Below are 16,926 nucleotides of genomic sequence, written 5' to 3'. Positions count from 1 at the left end.
CCCAAAAAAAGAATTAAGTTCCACTTCTAAAAGCATGACTTAAGTTCCATAGCACTTCTTTTTTCCTACAAGTAAAATAACTAAACCAGTTTAGTTTCAAGTAGAGGGTCATTCTTTATGTGCAGACACTTACACTACACAATCACTGATGATTGCAGAAGAATGGACAGCTTGCCAGCTGCAGTGCAATCCTTTTGATGCATACCATGAGACTGTGTTTCTGGTGACCTGTGGTGAACTGCGGAAAGCATGAATGGCCTCTTTGATTTGCTCCAATCCAACGTTCTAATAGTTCTAGAGCTTGTCATCCCTTGTGTGCTTGAGAACATTAATAATCTGTGCAGTTTTGCATACAGAGTTGATCACCCCTTTTTGACATTGCAATCAGTTATACTGTGTTAATTGCAACTGAAATAGGCATCTCAATGTTTCTCGTGATCTGTGGAGGCTGCATTGATAACACAATGAGCGTATATTTTGTGTGTTTCCAGAAACATGATGGACAGTTCACCATCATCCAGCTGGTGGGGATGCTGAGGGGCATCGGAGCTGGGATGAAATATCTCTCTGACCTGGGATACGTTCACCGGGATTTAGCGGCGCGCAACATTCTAGTGAACAGCAACCTGGTCTGCAAGGTGTCTGATTTTGGCCTCTCCCGGATCTTAGAAGATGATCCAGATGCAGCGTACACCACCACGGTAAGCTTGCTTCTTCAAGATGCACTTGATCCATCGTAAGTGAACTTTGTTTGCACCTGAGCCACTCTACCATGTTCTGGAAAGCTCTATAATAGGTGTGGTTTATACACTGATAATGGTGAATGATGTCTCATGAATCTAGGAGATATTCACAAGCCCCTAACATGTACACACACATGCACACTTAAAAACAAACACACGGACTCTCATTTAACAACTCACCACAACACTGCACCAAGAAAGTATTGCAAGATGGCGTGTATACTGCTACATAAAGCTTACACATAGTTTTCCCTAACTCATGGAAACGATGTATTTCCTGTAAATTGAGGAATTGGAGGACAATAACATGTGATTACCCTGCAAATGACAGACATAATTAATATTACTATTTTTATTGCCACTAGTGCCTGTTCCTTTTGCAGGTTGGCCGTAGGGGATGTATGTGCTCAGTTTATGGCCCAGGCTTGAGATACCCTTATAAATGTTTACATTGTTATCTTTCATATAGATATTCAAAGAATGGGCATGTTTCCCACATTCCAAAAAGATGATGCTTCCGATTAAAAAGGCCATTTTTTCCTGCACCAGAGATTCTCAGGAGTTGAAAAATAAACAGTCACTATTCATTGTCAATTATATTTCATGATTATCTGCTGGACTGCGCTAATTGTCTTTTTAAATTACAAAATGCTATTTTTTACCAACAATCAATAATCAGTGATGTACCCCTGCTTCACATGAGGTTTGTATATTTCTCACTCTAACTCTTTGGCCTTCTCAGGGGGGGAAGATACCCATCCGCTGGACGGCCCCCGAGGCTATCACATACCGGAAATTCTCTTCAGCCAGTGACGTGTGGAGCTATGGTGTTGTGATGTGGGAGGTGTTGGCCTATGGAGAAAGGCCATACTGGAACATGACCAACCGCGATGTGAGTAGAACATTGGGTCTCATGTAAACCATGCCAAGGTAAAATAGTTTCTACAGTGACAACTAGAGCCATTCTAATATGAAGACAGCAGATTGCTTTTCATTGCCCATCACATATTTGGTTGCAATCATTCTAGTTGTGTTCTAATACCTCCTGAGGGCATTAACCAATTTGAACAGAACGTACTCTTAATCATGTTTCCATGTTCATTACCAATGAAATGTGTCTGCCCGGCTTGTGGGCACGGGTTGACTTTCCCTGAGTGTTGCATTAAGTCAGGATGTCATCATATGCAATGGCTATGTACATTACCTTTAGTCCACATGTTAATGTGCCTCATGAATATGAATTGAGGTAAATGCCCAATAAGATTCTGCCCTCAGTAAACGTCTGTGAGTACCTTTGTTGGATATTGAAGCTTGGATATTAGAAGGTCAGTTCCATTTCAACATATCCAGACTAGTTCTCATGAGATTCATTTTAGGTTCCACTGTGGGTGCCGGTGGCAGTGCTTCAATGAAGTAATCTCCAAGTCCCCCTAATTACTCTTTTGTGAAGTCGGTAGTTGATCATTATTGGACTATAGCAATGATTGGAAGAACTCAAAGGTAGTCACTCTATTATTGGTTCCATGTGTTAATATCCCTGCAAAAATATCGCCATACAAAAATATCGCCATATTTTTGACGTGATATTAAGGCATGGAACCTGCGGGGGACACCCCCAGAACCCCAGTATTATTTTAAAAGGAGCGGGAGACATCCCCGCATCCCCTGCTCCCAAAAAACCCTAATATTATCCCCACTAAAAATAAGGCCTATGGCCGTTCCCGACGACCATATATACGGCAATATTTTTGGTGGGGATAATATTACCTGATATCTTATTATTATGGTGGGCTAATGTGACCCGTCCCTAGTAATCGTTTAGCATTTTATTAATGAATAGGCAAGAAAACTCAGTTTTGTGAGTCACTATTTGTTATCCATGTGCTGACTTTTTTTGAGGGGCCCTGCAAGATATTTCTTGTGTTTCACACTGTAATTAGGCTGCATTTTGCTTGGAAAAAAGGGGTGACACACAAAAGCCTTCTGAGCGCAGATGCAGGCGTGATTTTCTGATGTTTTGTCACAGATTTTCCCCGAACCCCTCGATCTCAGTTGCTCAGTGGAGGAATTGGTGAGATGTGGTGAACGTGTGGCAGCTTGTGGTCTTTGGCCCCTGCTCTCCCATTATGTCACAGAGACACTTTAGAATGGTGTTAGAATGTCACTACACTACTAGCACTGTACAGGGAATATATTAAAAGGATAGTTGAGCTGTTTAAAAATGTGAACGTTTTTTAGTTGCTATGTGTAACTATATGCGAAACCTCTGTTGGCTGAATGTGTGTGCAAATAAATAAATAATAAATAAATAAATACAAATAAAAGGATGGTAACAAATAAATCACCTGATCGCATCGATCTGGATGGTAGGGTAGAGGAGTAGTGCTTGAGTTTTTCTTGAGAAATGGAGGGCCTGTGATGCTTCTAATTCTTTTATGTACTTCCCAGTGAATCGACAAATCAAGTGGACGCAATTCAATCCATAGACAATACCACTGGCATACATTCACCGATGATAGCTTAGCTGCAGGGGGAGATACTATCAACTTAGATCCTCTTCCATTTGTGACTTCACCCAGTGGTCCTTCTTGTATTGAAAGAGCATATCTGAATTGTCTCTGTTATCCTACAATCTTTAGCTACAGTCTAGTATATGCGTAACTTCCTGAAAACACGTCTCATTATTGTTCGCTCCTATTGCACAAAGATAAATTCATCAAACAGACTGATAATGAGTATCCATTAACACAGCCATTGAGACAGGGCTTCTGCTACTGAGATAAAAGGACAAACATTCTGCTTTGTGTGTTCGAGGTTCTTTAAACCGATTTGACATCCTGCCCATGAATTCATGCATTCACCCTTTTACACAAATGTTTGCTTTCAGGTCATTAATTCAGTGGAAGAAGGTTATCGTCTGCCATCACCAATGGGCTGTCCCACCTCCCTGCACCAGCTCATGCTTGATTGCTGGCAGAAAGACCGCAATGAGCGGCCTCGCTTCCCACAGATCGTCAGCATTCTTGATAAATTGATCCGGAACCCTGAAAACCTACGAGTGGCGGCCACGCTGCACCGGTACACACCTTACAACGCCGGCTCCGAAATGCTGGATGTCGAGAAGCACAGCTTCTCATTGAAGATTATGAACAAAAGAAATGGCACGTGGCTGAAGAAAGATGGTGCTGAAACACTGGGGTGAGTTGGCCAACCCTTCTTTAATCATTGAAGATATGCATTTATTTATTTATGTATTCAACTGCTTGGGTTACAAAAGCTAGTTGTTTTCTAAAACTGTTAAATATATACATATTTAATTGAGAATTTCAGAAAACTAATCTAAGCTTTTGAATACTAACATTTGATACTAGAACACATTTCTTCTTTTTTTTTTACATTGTAGCTAATGGTGGACTGGAAGTGTTATATTTTCTTAGCAGTTGAAATCGCCTAATTTTTTATGCTGGACGTTGCAATTGGAAAAACAAGTATGCATTTCCATGATAAATGTAGGCTACCCTTTAAGCACTCCCTGCTGCTAATTTGTCTGAGTGGTAGAAACTTTTCTGTTTCAGTTATACAGGTAATTATGCAACGGAGTTGCTATCGGAAAACCAAAGAGGGGGGAATATCGTGCTTTATTGCTAACATTGTAAATACTTAATTAAAAAAATTAAAAAAACAATTGCTGTCCTAACTTATTATTATGCAGTTGATTGACCGCCTGTGGCATCAATGCTGACATACCGCCAACTCCATCCAGGTCCAAACTAATGTTCAACCTTGGTCTGATGGTTGTTGTAGGGGAAATGACTTTCTCTTTCCTGGAATCCACCAGTAGTATGTTTGAGCAGAAGGAGGATCTGCTTTATAATTTATGCTGTATCATTAATTTACGCTGCATCATTTTCTTCCGAGCTGATGAGGTTAAACCATTATCACAGATAGTGTGGGACGTCAAAGTGTGGGCATAGGAGGGTGCTAGAGCAGACGAAGTTTAAACAAGTAGTAAATAAGAGAAATGTAGAACATAACTGGATGGAGAGATCAAAGTGACTATGCCAGAAAGGTAGAGGGCAATGTTAATAACAAGGGGAAATTGTTGAAAGAGGTAAAAGATAACAAGTGCAAAGGTTACTGAAGGCAGGATGAAAGTGTATGCAACAGGGATAAAAAAAAGTCACAGTGAGTGTCCAAACAATATGGTGTATACTTCTACTCAGCAGGCATTCTCTGTATTGTCTTGGTACGGGTACCTTGGAGGAAGATATGTTTGCAATTTGTCCATGAGATAGAGTCCCCAGCCCCAGTAGGCCCAGTAAATAATACACAGAGTCATATATGATATTTTGGTTTCAGAAAGGAGCCAAGGGAGAGATCTCAGAGATGGGCTAAGGTTGTCACTCGGTTTGAGGAGAAGGATTAGCCTGGCTGCTTGGTTCTCGATGGATTGTAGCAGGCAAAGAGAGGACTTGTGGAAGTGCAGGTAGCCCAGCTATCCTAGTAGTCCAGCTTTGAGAGGAAAAAGGCCTTGATTACCTCAACAGTGTAGTACAAATTAAGGAAAGTTAGAATGCATTTGGAGAGGTGGCGCTGAAAGTGTGATTTCATGCATAGTTCAATGATTTGAGGCATGAAGCAGAGAGAGACAATGATAACGCCCAGATTCCAAGCTGATTGAACCAAATTGGGAGGTGTGCTTATAGAAGTGAGCTAATGCAAAGGTAAAGACTAAGGAATGGTGAAGCCTATGTTAAGGATTTTGGTCTTTAAGGGATTAGAACATATGTCATTGTCAAATATCCAAAGCAGTTCCAGTGGATGAGATTAACTCAAAACCTTCCACCCATCACTTTTTTGGTTATTGTCAGATATCCAGGCATGGATTAGGGAGAGGCAGGTGGCAATGCACCCCGGTGTAGGGGATTCATCAGCCAGTTGGTATGTGACTCAGGAGTTAGTAGCATATGACTGAAAGGAGCGCAGAAAAAAGAGAAATTCGATCAACTAGAGGGGACAGACAAGTATTGAACAACCAAGAGGACAGAATGGAGCCTCAGGGAACTCCAGTAAACAAAACCGAAATGTCAGGGTGAGAAGGGCATACCAATCCTACATATTAACACATATCATAGTCACAAGTAATACATTTCTGGACTGAATGTATTTAATAACATTTAACAAAGAATGATGGGGATAGAGCTCCCAGGGGTGTTTAAAATACAATAGAAGTAAGTATAATCCAGTCAACAAGAGCTGGATTTAAATGTAACCAACATAAACAGAAGAACTGCCAAAGCTTAGTCAATTGTTTCAATTGTGCAGTTACAGAACAAACGATAATACCATCTGAACAATGCATAGCTCAAGCATTGTTGTCGTTTGTTTTTTGTCTAAATGTCCATGAAACCATGTTTATGTTCATTCTGTAACTGCACAATTGAAACAATTGACTAAGCTTTGGCAGTTTTTCTGTTTATGTTGGTTACATTTAAATGTGTGTATTTTAAACACCCCTGGGAGCTCTTTCCCCATCATTCTTTGTTAAATGTTATTAAATACATTCAGTCCACAAATGTATTACTTGTGACTGTGATATGTGTTAATATGTAGGATTGGTGTGCCCTTCTCACCCTGAAACTTCGGTTTTGTTTACTCAAGTACGCCCACCTGGGTTTTTCAGGGTTTTGCCAGGCACCCTCATATTGAATCTAGCCTCAGGGAACTCCTCCATTAGAGGTAGTGGGTTTGGAGAATTAGGGACCCAAACTCACTACGATTTCTACATCTGGAATGTAGGAGGACAACCACAAAAGTGCAATGTTTTTCAATTCAAAGGCGCTTCTTCATGTGGCTATGTAAGGTACTGTGATTAACTGTAGAAAACGAAGAAAATAACAGGACATTTGTTATGAAGGGCAATGAGAAATTAATCTTCCATAGAGTGTCGGGCAGACAGAGTAACATGTGAAGGCATTAAAGCTGATTGGTGATCATGTAGCAGACCACCAGCCTCTGGAAAATGCTGAAGTTGGGTAATTGCCATTTTGTTGATTCCTTCTCTAAAAGTGAGCAATAGCAATCCTTTGATACTTAGGCAAGGTATATGGGTTGATATAAGGTGGGGAAGAACATGGGTTCTCTTTATATCTTTAGGGGAAAACACCACCAGTGATGAAGAACCAATTACAAAGGGCTGGCAGTTACAAACTGGGGTGAAACACAGAGGGAGATATCACAGGACTGATCAGGGCATACATGCGTAAGAGGAAAAGAAGCAAGTGGTCAAGAACAAGCAGGTTTGGCTGACTACCCTGTGCCATAACAGAGCATTCAGATAAACCTTAAAGACTATCTTGATGCTTGAATGAGGGATACATTAAATGTTCCTTTTCATAGCACCATTTATAACTATGGTCCCTTTGGAGGAGAGCTTGGGAGCAGAAAGATCTATCAGGCATGAGGGTCATAGAAGAAATCCAGGATATCAGTTGATTTTGTTCTGCCATTGTGTTTACTTACAAATCTTCAATAAGAAGTGCTGGGTAACATTTCCGTGTGGATTTCATCAATGTATTCATTTCAAGCTTCAAGCTCTGGAGGGTAGGCAGTAGTGTGGGTAGCAGTTGGAGTGAATAGGGGAGAGGGTGAAGGACATGGTCAGTGTGCAAAGGGTCAGATAGCGTGAAGACTTGGACAGGTATTCGTAGCAGAGGTAGTGGGGGAGAGGGGTAAAGGGTGGGGTTCTGAAATCTGAAGCTCTCCAGATTTTTTGACTATGATACCCATGATCCCTCTCCATTACCTATGCTGACTAGGCAGGATGGGAATTGTAGTCAAAACATCAGGAGAGCCAAAGGTTGCAGACCCCTGGAATAGGGACTCGTAGGTGCAAATAACAGAGCTGGAGTTCTACAGGAAAGCCCCTAAAGCCTACCAGAATGTGGGGGGAGGGGCTAGAGAATCCCTAGGAGCAATTAACCATGGGAAGGATAAGAAGTATTGGGAGCTGTACACTGCTTGCCAGGCTATAGCTCAGAGAGGGATCCAGCTAGACAGTCAGGAGAATCAGAGGAGAATCAGAGGGTCAGCAGGCAATTTCTAGTTAGTACTGCAGGAAAGCATGGAAAGCCTCCAAAGTCTACCAGATGATGGGAAGATGTAAAGTGATGAGACGGGAGAGGTGATACATGCTCCCCTGGTGGGAGCTCAGACAGAAATCAACCTAAACTGTCAGGAGAATCAGACAGCTAACAGGTCAATTACAGTTTGGTAAAACAAAAGGCAATGTATAGTAAGGGTGAATAAGAGAGAATTGTCAGTGGGTCAGGCAAGATCTTCGAAGGACGGTGGGAGTCAGGGCATTGGGCAAGACAGTAACACAACAGAAGGGATATGAAGGAGTTAGACAAACACAGACACAGGGCCTAGAAGGGGTGCCACAGAGCAGGGGGCTGCAGGGAAGTTTGAGGAAATAGGATGGAGTGGTGCCGTTGTGAGCAGGAGCTGTGTGAGGGGGTAGGAGCACTAATAAGCCGAGACACAGAGGACAATTGCATGCAACCAGGAGGATGGTCAGACTAAGGAAAGGGGCATACATCTCACATGGTGTATATGTGAATTAGGAATGAATCGTAATAGCAGTAGGAAGGAAGAGGTGGAATCTGAGAGGACCAGAAATCTGTGAGAGGACTGTGAGGAGGGCAGGAGGTTGTGTGCAGAATTCAGGATAAAAGGTAACCACAGACAGGAAGGCAGAAAATGAGGTACAAGGGAGAGAATTGTGGGGAACAGAGATGGAGAGGGCTATCACAAAAGATACTAAAGGAAGGGGAAGAGGGAAGAGTAACAGTTAGAATCAGTGGTGGGGAGTAGAAGCAAGAAGGAGATGGCAAAGGCAGGCAAGAGGCCTGAAGGGCTGATGGGGGGAAAAGGGGCTATTCTTGGTAGGAGAGAGGGGTAGAGGTACCAATTGTGGAGTTTTATCTCATGAAAGGTTCATGCAACTCAGAACCTGAGGAACAACTGCGGGGAGCACAGGGAAGTGGTATGATCCACTGCCAAGTGGGTCAAAAACAGGCAAAGGGTGGCAATAGAGAGTATGAAAGGAGTAGCTATAGGAACACTATAGGGGAAGGCAGGCTGAAATGTTAGCAGAAGAAAGTGAAGAGGGTAGATGAAGGGAGAAAAATCAGGTATAAGAGTAAAAGTGGAGATGTTCATGGAATCAACAATGTTGCAAAGTAGATTTGCTGTCTGCAGAGCAGGTGAAACTAGGTGAATTGGAAGCCCAGTGGGCAGGGTCAGACTGGGACAAGAAATGGGCATGGTCACCCAAAAAAAAGTGCCCCACCCATAGCCTCAAAAAGTGGTCCACCCCTCGTCTCACGATCCTGGACCTCTGATGACATCACCAGAAGCGGTCATTTGACCCCACCCCAAAGTGACATCCCAGGAAGTGATGAAACACGACCTTTCACCCCTTGACAAAACAGGAAGTGGCATCAAATAGCATTGTTCCTATGTACACATATGGTTATGATTTCACTAATGTGATATACATTTTATACAATAATGGATCACCATATGTATCATTAATATCTGTGTGTATGGATCCATACTGTCAAATTACTGTGAATGCAAGCAGACGTCCAATGCCAAATGATAATATTATTGTATAGCACTTACGCTTAAGCTCTTTTTTATAGAACAAATATGCATACAATATCACTCAGCTAGTGTTGCTACTTATTTATCAACCTAAGAAGGAGGAAAGGCTTTTTGAAAAAAAGAAATTTGAAAAAAAATAATATTTTTTTTCTTCCAAACTGGCCCAGGCGTGGCCAGAAAACGGCTCCCACTCCCCAGGGACGATTTCGGCCCGGCCACGGGCCGAAAGGTCGAGGGGCCAATCCGACCCTGCCAGTGGGGGTGAGGGGAGGCAGGGCAGGACAGGCCATAACAGGCATGGAATAAGAACAAAGAGACTGGATTGTGAACGAGTAGAAGTAAAACAAAATAGAGTAATCCAGAGATGGAGAAACAATTTACAAGGAATATGAGATAAAGGGAGACTCATGTAAGGATTCAGACCAAAGATTTTTATTCAAAATACAGGGTTTGGAGTAAGAGGAACCAATAGTGATATTCCCACCTAAAAGAAGGTGATTTTTCAAGGAGAACACAAGTGTGAGGAAAAGTAGTGGAGATCAAAATCCAATCTCCTAACAGAACCAGGGATTTCAGTCCAGATCTTCCACCATAATCGTTTTTGGTCAGGACAGAGGGCTCCAGAGAAGGTCTTCAAATGTATTCACAATTCTCTGGGGTTCTGGATCTGTGGGACATATTCTCCTGGTGATTGCTAATGAAACAGGATCCCCATCTCTGAGGTCCCTTGACTCTCATGAAACAGTTGATTTCTTCAGCATAGGTCACAGGAAGATGGTCAGACTGCAGTCTCCAATGGCAATAGTTTCAGAATACTGTCTGCTGGGACACCACCCACTAGTTTCGGTGATCACACACTGCTTACTACTACTGAGCCTATGCCAGGCCCCTTTTGGCTTCCATTTCTTTAAGTTCGTCATGCCCGATTTTTTGGGAATTCCCCTTTTTATTCCTGATTCTCTGAAACTCTTGATAATTGTCCTTCAATTGATCCTTTTGGATCGGCTTTCCCCCAGGTGCGTTATTGATGATTGCCCTTCTACAAAACTTTCCAATCACTCCTAATAACCTCTGATTTCTCCTGTCCTTTCCCTCCTCAAGTACCTTTGTTCCCCTCCAATTTCTTTCCTGCTCCTGTGTCAATATCTCTGCAATCCTCCATGCTGCTCACCTGCCTCAAAAATCCCTCTTTGCCTGCATCCCCCATTACATGTGTGTGCCCATACTATGTATTGCATGAGGGCAATGAGAGTTTCCTTGGTCTGGTTCATCCACTGAGGAAAAAATGAACATCTACATCTAAGATCTGTTGTTGTGGTATCCATGTCATCAACACTATCTCCACAGACATGTGTTGTCCCTGTGCCTTGAGGACTAATATGGGTCTTGGGTTATACATCCTGGTCCCCATGGATCAATGTGATCTGTATCATCCATTCTGGCATAACTTGATTGAATAATACCAAGTCCAAATGGACAGCCACCTGGGGGTTCCTCTATGATTTAAGGGCGTATACCATACATCTCCAAGGTGACAGGATCATGTACTTGTTTCCAAACAGCTTGGTCCACCTGGGTACGGGGTCATCTTCCTCTTCTTGATTAGGATTGGGCCACCAGTCTATTTCTACTTTATGGTCAGTGTAGAGTAACCTATAACTTGTGTCGATAGGTTCTTCCTGCTGATCTGCTTTCTTTTCAACACCTCCAGAAGTTGGGTACAAATCCCTGCTGCAGGCACCATACCCAGGACAGTCTTAAACATTAATCCTGGAGTTGCACATTGAACCCTTTGCTGTTTGTAATGGTTGTTACTATTTCATCAACCAGGGATGTTCCATAGGCCTAGGGTAGTCTTGGTTTATAGATTCTCTGCTGTCCACTGAGTGCCTGGATTTCCTCTTGCATGGTGGGTAGATATATTTGCTTTGCTCCTCTTTGCAATTAAGGTGGCAGGACATTGATTATCTGCTGCAGAATTAGTACCTGTTTTACTTGTTCCAGAGTCAAGCCTTCTTATAATTTGATGAGACTTTCCTGAATCCATTATGAGAGTTGCTGAAGTTTTCAAAAATGTAAGTTGGAACCACTTTAGTTTTGTTGGTGAAATTCTGGCTGCAATCCTAGTTGTTCTAAAATTCCTTCCTTTAGATTGTTATAGGCAATCTCACTGGGGCTCAGAAACACATGTCCCCCCTCTCAACTACGGCACTATGTACCATACTCAGTGCCTTCTATACAACCCCAGTTTGTCCCTCCCTTTCAAAATGTGTAAATAACATGCTTATGGGGCTTCCCCTTCCAAATATGTGTGGGACTTGTAGGGTGGGTAGTTTGCATAGGATGGATTACTGCTGGCTGTAACACTCCAATGGCATTTATAATACTTGCAAGTGATTCCTGTAAAGTGTTCTCAATGTTTCCACCTGCTCCAATAGCTATCACTTCAACCCATTCATGTTCTTCCATAGTCTATATGTGAGATTGGGTATATTCTAAACTAGATTATTCAAAAGCTGAGGTGTTTATTGTCCTTAGTATATGGAGGACTAGCCATTTCTGCACTGATGACCAAGGTGGGGTAACTTCAGGTGGTCAGCGAAGTCTTACTTTCCATAAGATGCCTGGTTTGCCATTGGGGATATGGTGTGGTTTCCTGTGGGTGGTTGCAAAGCTTCTTCTCAGACAACAATACCTCCACAATGTTTGAGCCTGTTCCAAGGTCTCTCAGTACATACCCGAGTGGATGGAGGAGAGTTGAGTTATACTAGTGGGTTCTCCATTTATTCTGTGATGGTTACTGGCTGGAAAACAAAGTGGGCATATAAAGTCTACCTATCCAGTTTTGGTTGTCTCCTTCTTACACAGTCAGACCTTCTAAGTGAAGCCCTTTGATGCCGTTCCTATCACTTCATTTCATATGACGAGGGATAAACTGATGACTTATAACCTGTGTAAGATTTCAAGCGAAAAATATTGTTTCAAAGCCCAAGGGTTGGAATAATGGACACACCAAATCTGAATATGTCCCCATGAAAGTGGGTGTGGGTTCAAAGAGAACAAAACAAGTAAGAGGACATTTTGTGGGAATCAAACCCAGTCTCATGCTAGGATAGGGGTGGTGAGTGCATTATATAATGTTTGTGGGCCCATTAGCCTATTGGCCTTAGGTGCATTACAAATACATAAACAGAATAATCATATGTGGTGAGTATTGAATAGTTGACAAAGTATGTAAATTCACATACAATTCTCAAGAATCACAGATCTTGTTGCCCCCTGCCCCCTCGTACCCCTTCACAATCAGAAACCATCCTGGGTAGTGGTTACCTGGCTCTCACAAGACAGTTGGTTTAATCACCAGCTGTGTAGGTTGATTGACAATCTGCAGGCATTTTACTTGCCCCCTAGCCAAATATGACGTTGGTGGAATATATTTCACTGGAACACTGGCTACTGGCTCTCACCCTTCCAGATTGGATGCCGGTTTAGGTGTCTCATGAGCCTACTGCATATAACCTTTCAATGCCTGAAGTCTTATGCTCTGATCTTGGGGACATCAGTTTTGATCCTGGTTCTCAGAAACCATAGGGGGATGGCTTTCTCGTTTGTTCCTCTTGACTTGGGTTTGTCCCCTGAGCCTTCTTTGTTTTTGATTCAAGAGAAGTCCTAATTTCCCAGCACCATGAGCCATCGCTTAGTCGTAATCTCACAATTAGGGCAATTCTCCTTTGATTTCTTTAGTAAGGACATGGCTCTTCCGTTAGAGCCCATAATATGGCTCCAAGTTAACCTGCTATATTTTTTCTCTTTGATGATTCTCTACTGCACAAACTGGTTTCCGTTGAGCCTGTGCCATTTTTTATCCTTTGTGGGCTTGCCACTCCCACCAGACTCTGGACTATGGTTCCCAGCAAGCCTTATTTATTAACTTGTCACTCTGTCTCCATTTCCATTGTCTCGGGAGGATAGCTCAGCGGCAATGTGCTCGCCTTGGAAGCAAGATGACACGGAGCAACACAGGTTAAATCCCTGGGTCTGTGCTTAGAAACCTCTGGGTCTTAAGTGCGTTATAAATAACTTATCATATCATATCATTTCCCATGGGGTTTTCCCCATACCGGTCTCTCAGCCCCAGGACAGGAGGCTTCAAACTCGCTTGCTTTGATCCCTTTGCCACACCACAGTTCTGGCACCACTGCTCTCACCTTCTACTTCATATTACCTTCTCCAGCTTTTGACCCTCTTGGTTGTGGCCCTCTCTGTTCTCCTCCCGCACCTCCCTCTTTCATTCACCTTCCAATTACTTTGATACCCTTTCCCCTCCTCCTCCTCCACCTCCTCTTTTCATTTTTCTTCCTCTTGGCACTCTCCTATCACTCTCATGCACCTCCTCTAGCACCTTCTTCCTCCTTTCCTTTCTTATTTACTTCCACCCTTATCTTTCCTCAACTTACCCCCTTAATCGTTTTCATATCCCTCCTTATTTCTTCCTTCTACTACCTCCTGTTTTTGCGCTACTCTACCTACTTCCTTTCCCTTTTCCTTTCTCCCTGCTCCTTTCGAAATGACGAGGCACATCTTTGCCCTGTTCAACTGTCTTCAAACTCTCACTTCTCCTGCTAGTCCCAGCCAGCTTTTAGACTCAGGGCCTCATCACGAGTTGGGCGGTAACGCCGGCGGTATTAGCCCTACAGTTAAACCCCCGGCGCTATTAGCGCCAGATCACGGGTTTGGATGTAATGGAATTCCCCATTCCCCACCGAGCCCATTCAGGAATGCCCCATTTTCCATTGGGCTCAATGGGGAATTTTCACGCTCTTACCGCCGGCGGATTTCCCGCCGGCAGTAATAGCGCACATTTTTGGCAGATTTTCCCCCAGCTCAGAGCTGGGGAGAAATCTGCCGAAGCCCTGATTTGGCAGACCCTTAAATCCGGCGGTAATAGTGCGACCGCCGGATTTAAGGGTTACCGCCAAACTCGTGATGAGGCCCTTAGTCTTGTCTTTAATGGAGACAATGTGGGTTTCTCAATGATTCGCTGCACTACCTTTTAAATATTCTAATGTGGAAATGTGAATCTTGAGTGTTACCTACACATCTTCACCCCCACATGTAGCTACTGAATTGTGATAAATGTGTGTTCAGTCCACACATTAACAGACTCAGCTTATGCATGTTGTGGCCACCATGTTAGAGTAAATTGATCCCTGTCATGACTGCTGTTGAATTCCACCATGGCTTTTCTCTTTGGAGTGTTTTTCTCCAGTTCTCCCTGCACTGTTGCTTACCGGTGTATGCAAACCATCTGAATCTGCTTGTTACTGCAATCTAAGCATGTTCTCAGGTCCCATGTTTACCCTGTGTTGGGTACATGTTCTTTTCCATAGTTACTCCATTAGCAAGATCCATCATGATCACATGGTGAATACTTCATGGCCGGATGATCTACGATGTCTTCTATCTAGGTGTATGCAGGTGCCCTTACAATAGAATTTGGGAATGGGGAAATGCCAAAGGGGTCCCCCCTACACCTCCTCTGGTATTGAGTGATAAGGTCACCATGGGAAATGTTGATGGGGGTTATATCTACCCATATTTGTACCCTCAATAAAATCAAGCACTTTCCCCAAATATTCTAGGACTGGAGTTTAACATAGTAAATATCAACAGTCCTACAATGGGTTGTGTGAAGCTTTTTAGGGTGCACAATAACAAATACTGAGCTTGAATACATTGTGAACTACTTGTCAGGGTGGAATATCATACAAATATCAGCATTGCTTACCAAATGATATGTCCTTGATCTTGTCTTTAGTTACATTGGTATACATGTTCATTTAGAATACTATAGGCCAGCACAGATGTTGGATGCAAAGCCAAACCTTGCTTGTTTTTTACATTGCAGGTTTCGGTGGCATCAAACAACCAAGATTGAAATAGTTGTGTCTGCAATATGGTGGAAATATGTTCTCAATTCCTGCACACAGACAGACTTCTGCAGAAGATAGATATGTTGATGGAAAACAATCTAAACTTTCCAAGGTGGTTTAGGGTACTGGATTAATTAATATGTATTTGTGGATTGATGATTAAATGAGAGTGAGGGTGTGTCTCCATGAATGTTTTTGAGGATAGATGAATATGTAAGGGTTTTGTGCTGGAGGGACACATGAAAGATTTTGAAGATAGATGAATAAATACAAGTTTGTTGGAATTTGATATACGGAGGTTGTGTGGATGGATTAATTCAAAAGTGATATCCATGAATAGATTACAGATTAAAGGGTTAGGGATGGATGAGTGAGTGGGAAGATGGACACATCGATGTGGATGTGAGTTTGAGTGAATGCATGAGCATGGACGCACCACTGTAAGGTCACAGAAAGATTGTGTCATTTGACCTCATTGTTTACTGTGCAGTAGCCAGGACGTTTAGGCGTGCATAACCCAGCAAGCAATAGTAGGAGAGTAAAGGTGTACGTGCAAACATATTGAAAGTCTGGAAAACTACAAGATGCGTGAAGGTCTTTCTACAGCAGTCCACTGTCTTTGTCCACAGTTTGAATTAGCAGGGAGAGTGACAGTGTGCTTCAGCTGCTAATTCTAAAAGCAGAACTTTCCTAGGATGTACACAGTTGAGACTCTTGTCTCCCACCCACACAGCGGCAGAGGCAACTTCTAGTGCTGGGGGTTGGCTATGTGGTGGGCTCCTGAGGGATCAATAACATGCTAAATGATTTAAGTAAGGCCTGTGCAATCGTGTGAACATTTTTAGTCCAGGGACATTAATAGTGATCTTGTGGCAGTTCCTCCTTGGTAATGTTTTTAAACTATGGTACTGAAAAGATGCATTTTACAGCCACAGAATGTACAGTCGCTCAGTAGAGTAACCCAGGACAAATAAAAACAATGGAATCCAGTCATCCGAGAGTATGCAGTAGCCTTTTACAACATGTTCATTATTTCTATGTAACAATATTAGTCTCACAGGAGGAGTGTAAAACCAACGCTCGGTCAGCCATACACACGCACACACACATACACTCTCCCAAGCACACATGTGCATACTCATTAAAGGTATTGTGCACATCCACACAAGCATTGCATACAATTCTGAACATGCAAGCTTGCAAACACGTCATTTTAAAATAAATAAATGCACTCTTCATTCAGTGATCAGTCTTCTCCTCTGTGCCAGTTGGCAGAAATCTGGAAGCCTACCATAGGCAGCCTAACAGTGAAGTAATAACACAAGTGTGGACCAGGCAGATACATGAACCTGAACCTACAGAAATTAGGACACTGGAATCCCTTCATCAGTTCCGTAAGGCTTTGAAGACGTTCCTGTTTACGTAAGGGTCTCTGTAAGAGTATTGTTCTCTTACGGTGCCTCGGTGTGGTTTCTTGTTATGCTTCGCTTAAATGTGTTGTTTCAGTTGCGCCGCTATACGGTTTGGACCATCATGTGCGTGATATAAATATACCAATAAAAAATACAAAATACGTGGTT

General features: G+C 42.7%; 1 protein-coding gene across 1 annotated transcript in view; it reads left to right on the top strand.

Moving 5' to 3' along the window:
* The window catches only part of EPHA8 (EPH receptor A8), a 1,837,897-nt gene that overhangs the window by 1,752,072 nt on the left and 68,899 nt on the right, over positions 1-16,926 (top strand). The window contains exons 13-15 of the mRNA XM_069610879.1: positions 492-701; positions 1,486-1,635; positions 3,631-3,941. Of these exons, the coding sequence (XP_069466980.1) occupies positions 492-701; positions 1,486-1,635; positions 3,631-3,941 (671 nt within the window). The remainder of the gene's footprint in view (positions 1-491; positions 702-1,485; positions 1,636-3,630; positions 3,942-16,926) is intronic.

Source organism: Ambystoma mexicanum, chromosome 8, assembly GCF_040938575.1.
Source record: "Ambystoma mexicanum isolate Mex_15411 chromosome 8, UKY_AmexF1_1, whole genome shotgun sequence".
Classification (NCBI taxonomy): domain Eukaryota; kingdom Metazoa; phylum Chordata; class Amphibia; order Caudata; family Ambystomatidae; genus Ambystoma; species Ambystoma mexicanum.
This window is presented reverse-complemented; position numbering and strand designations above follow the sequence as displayed.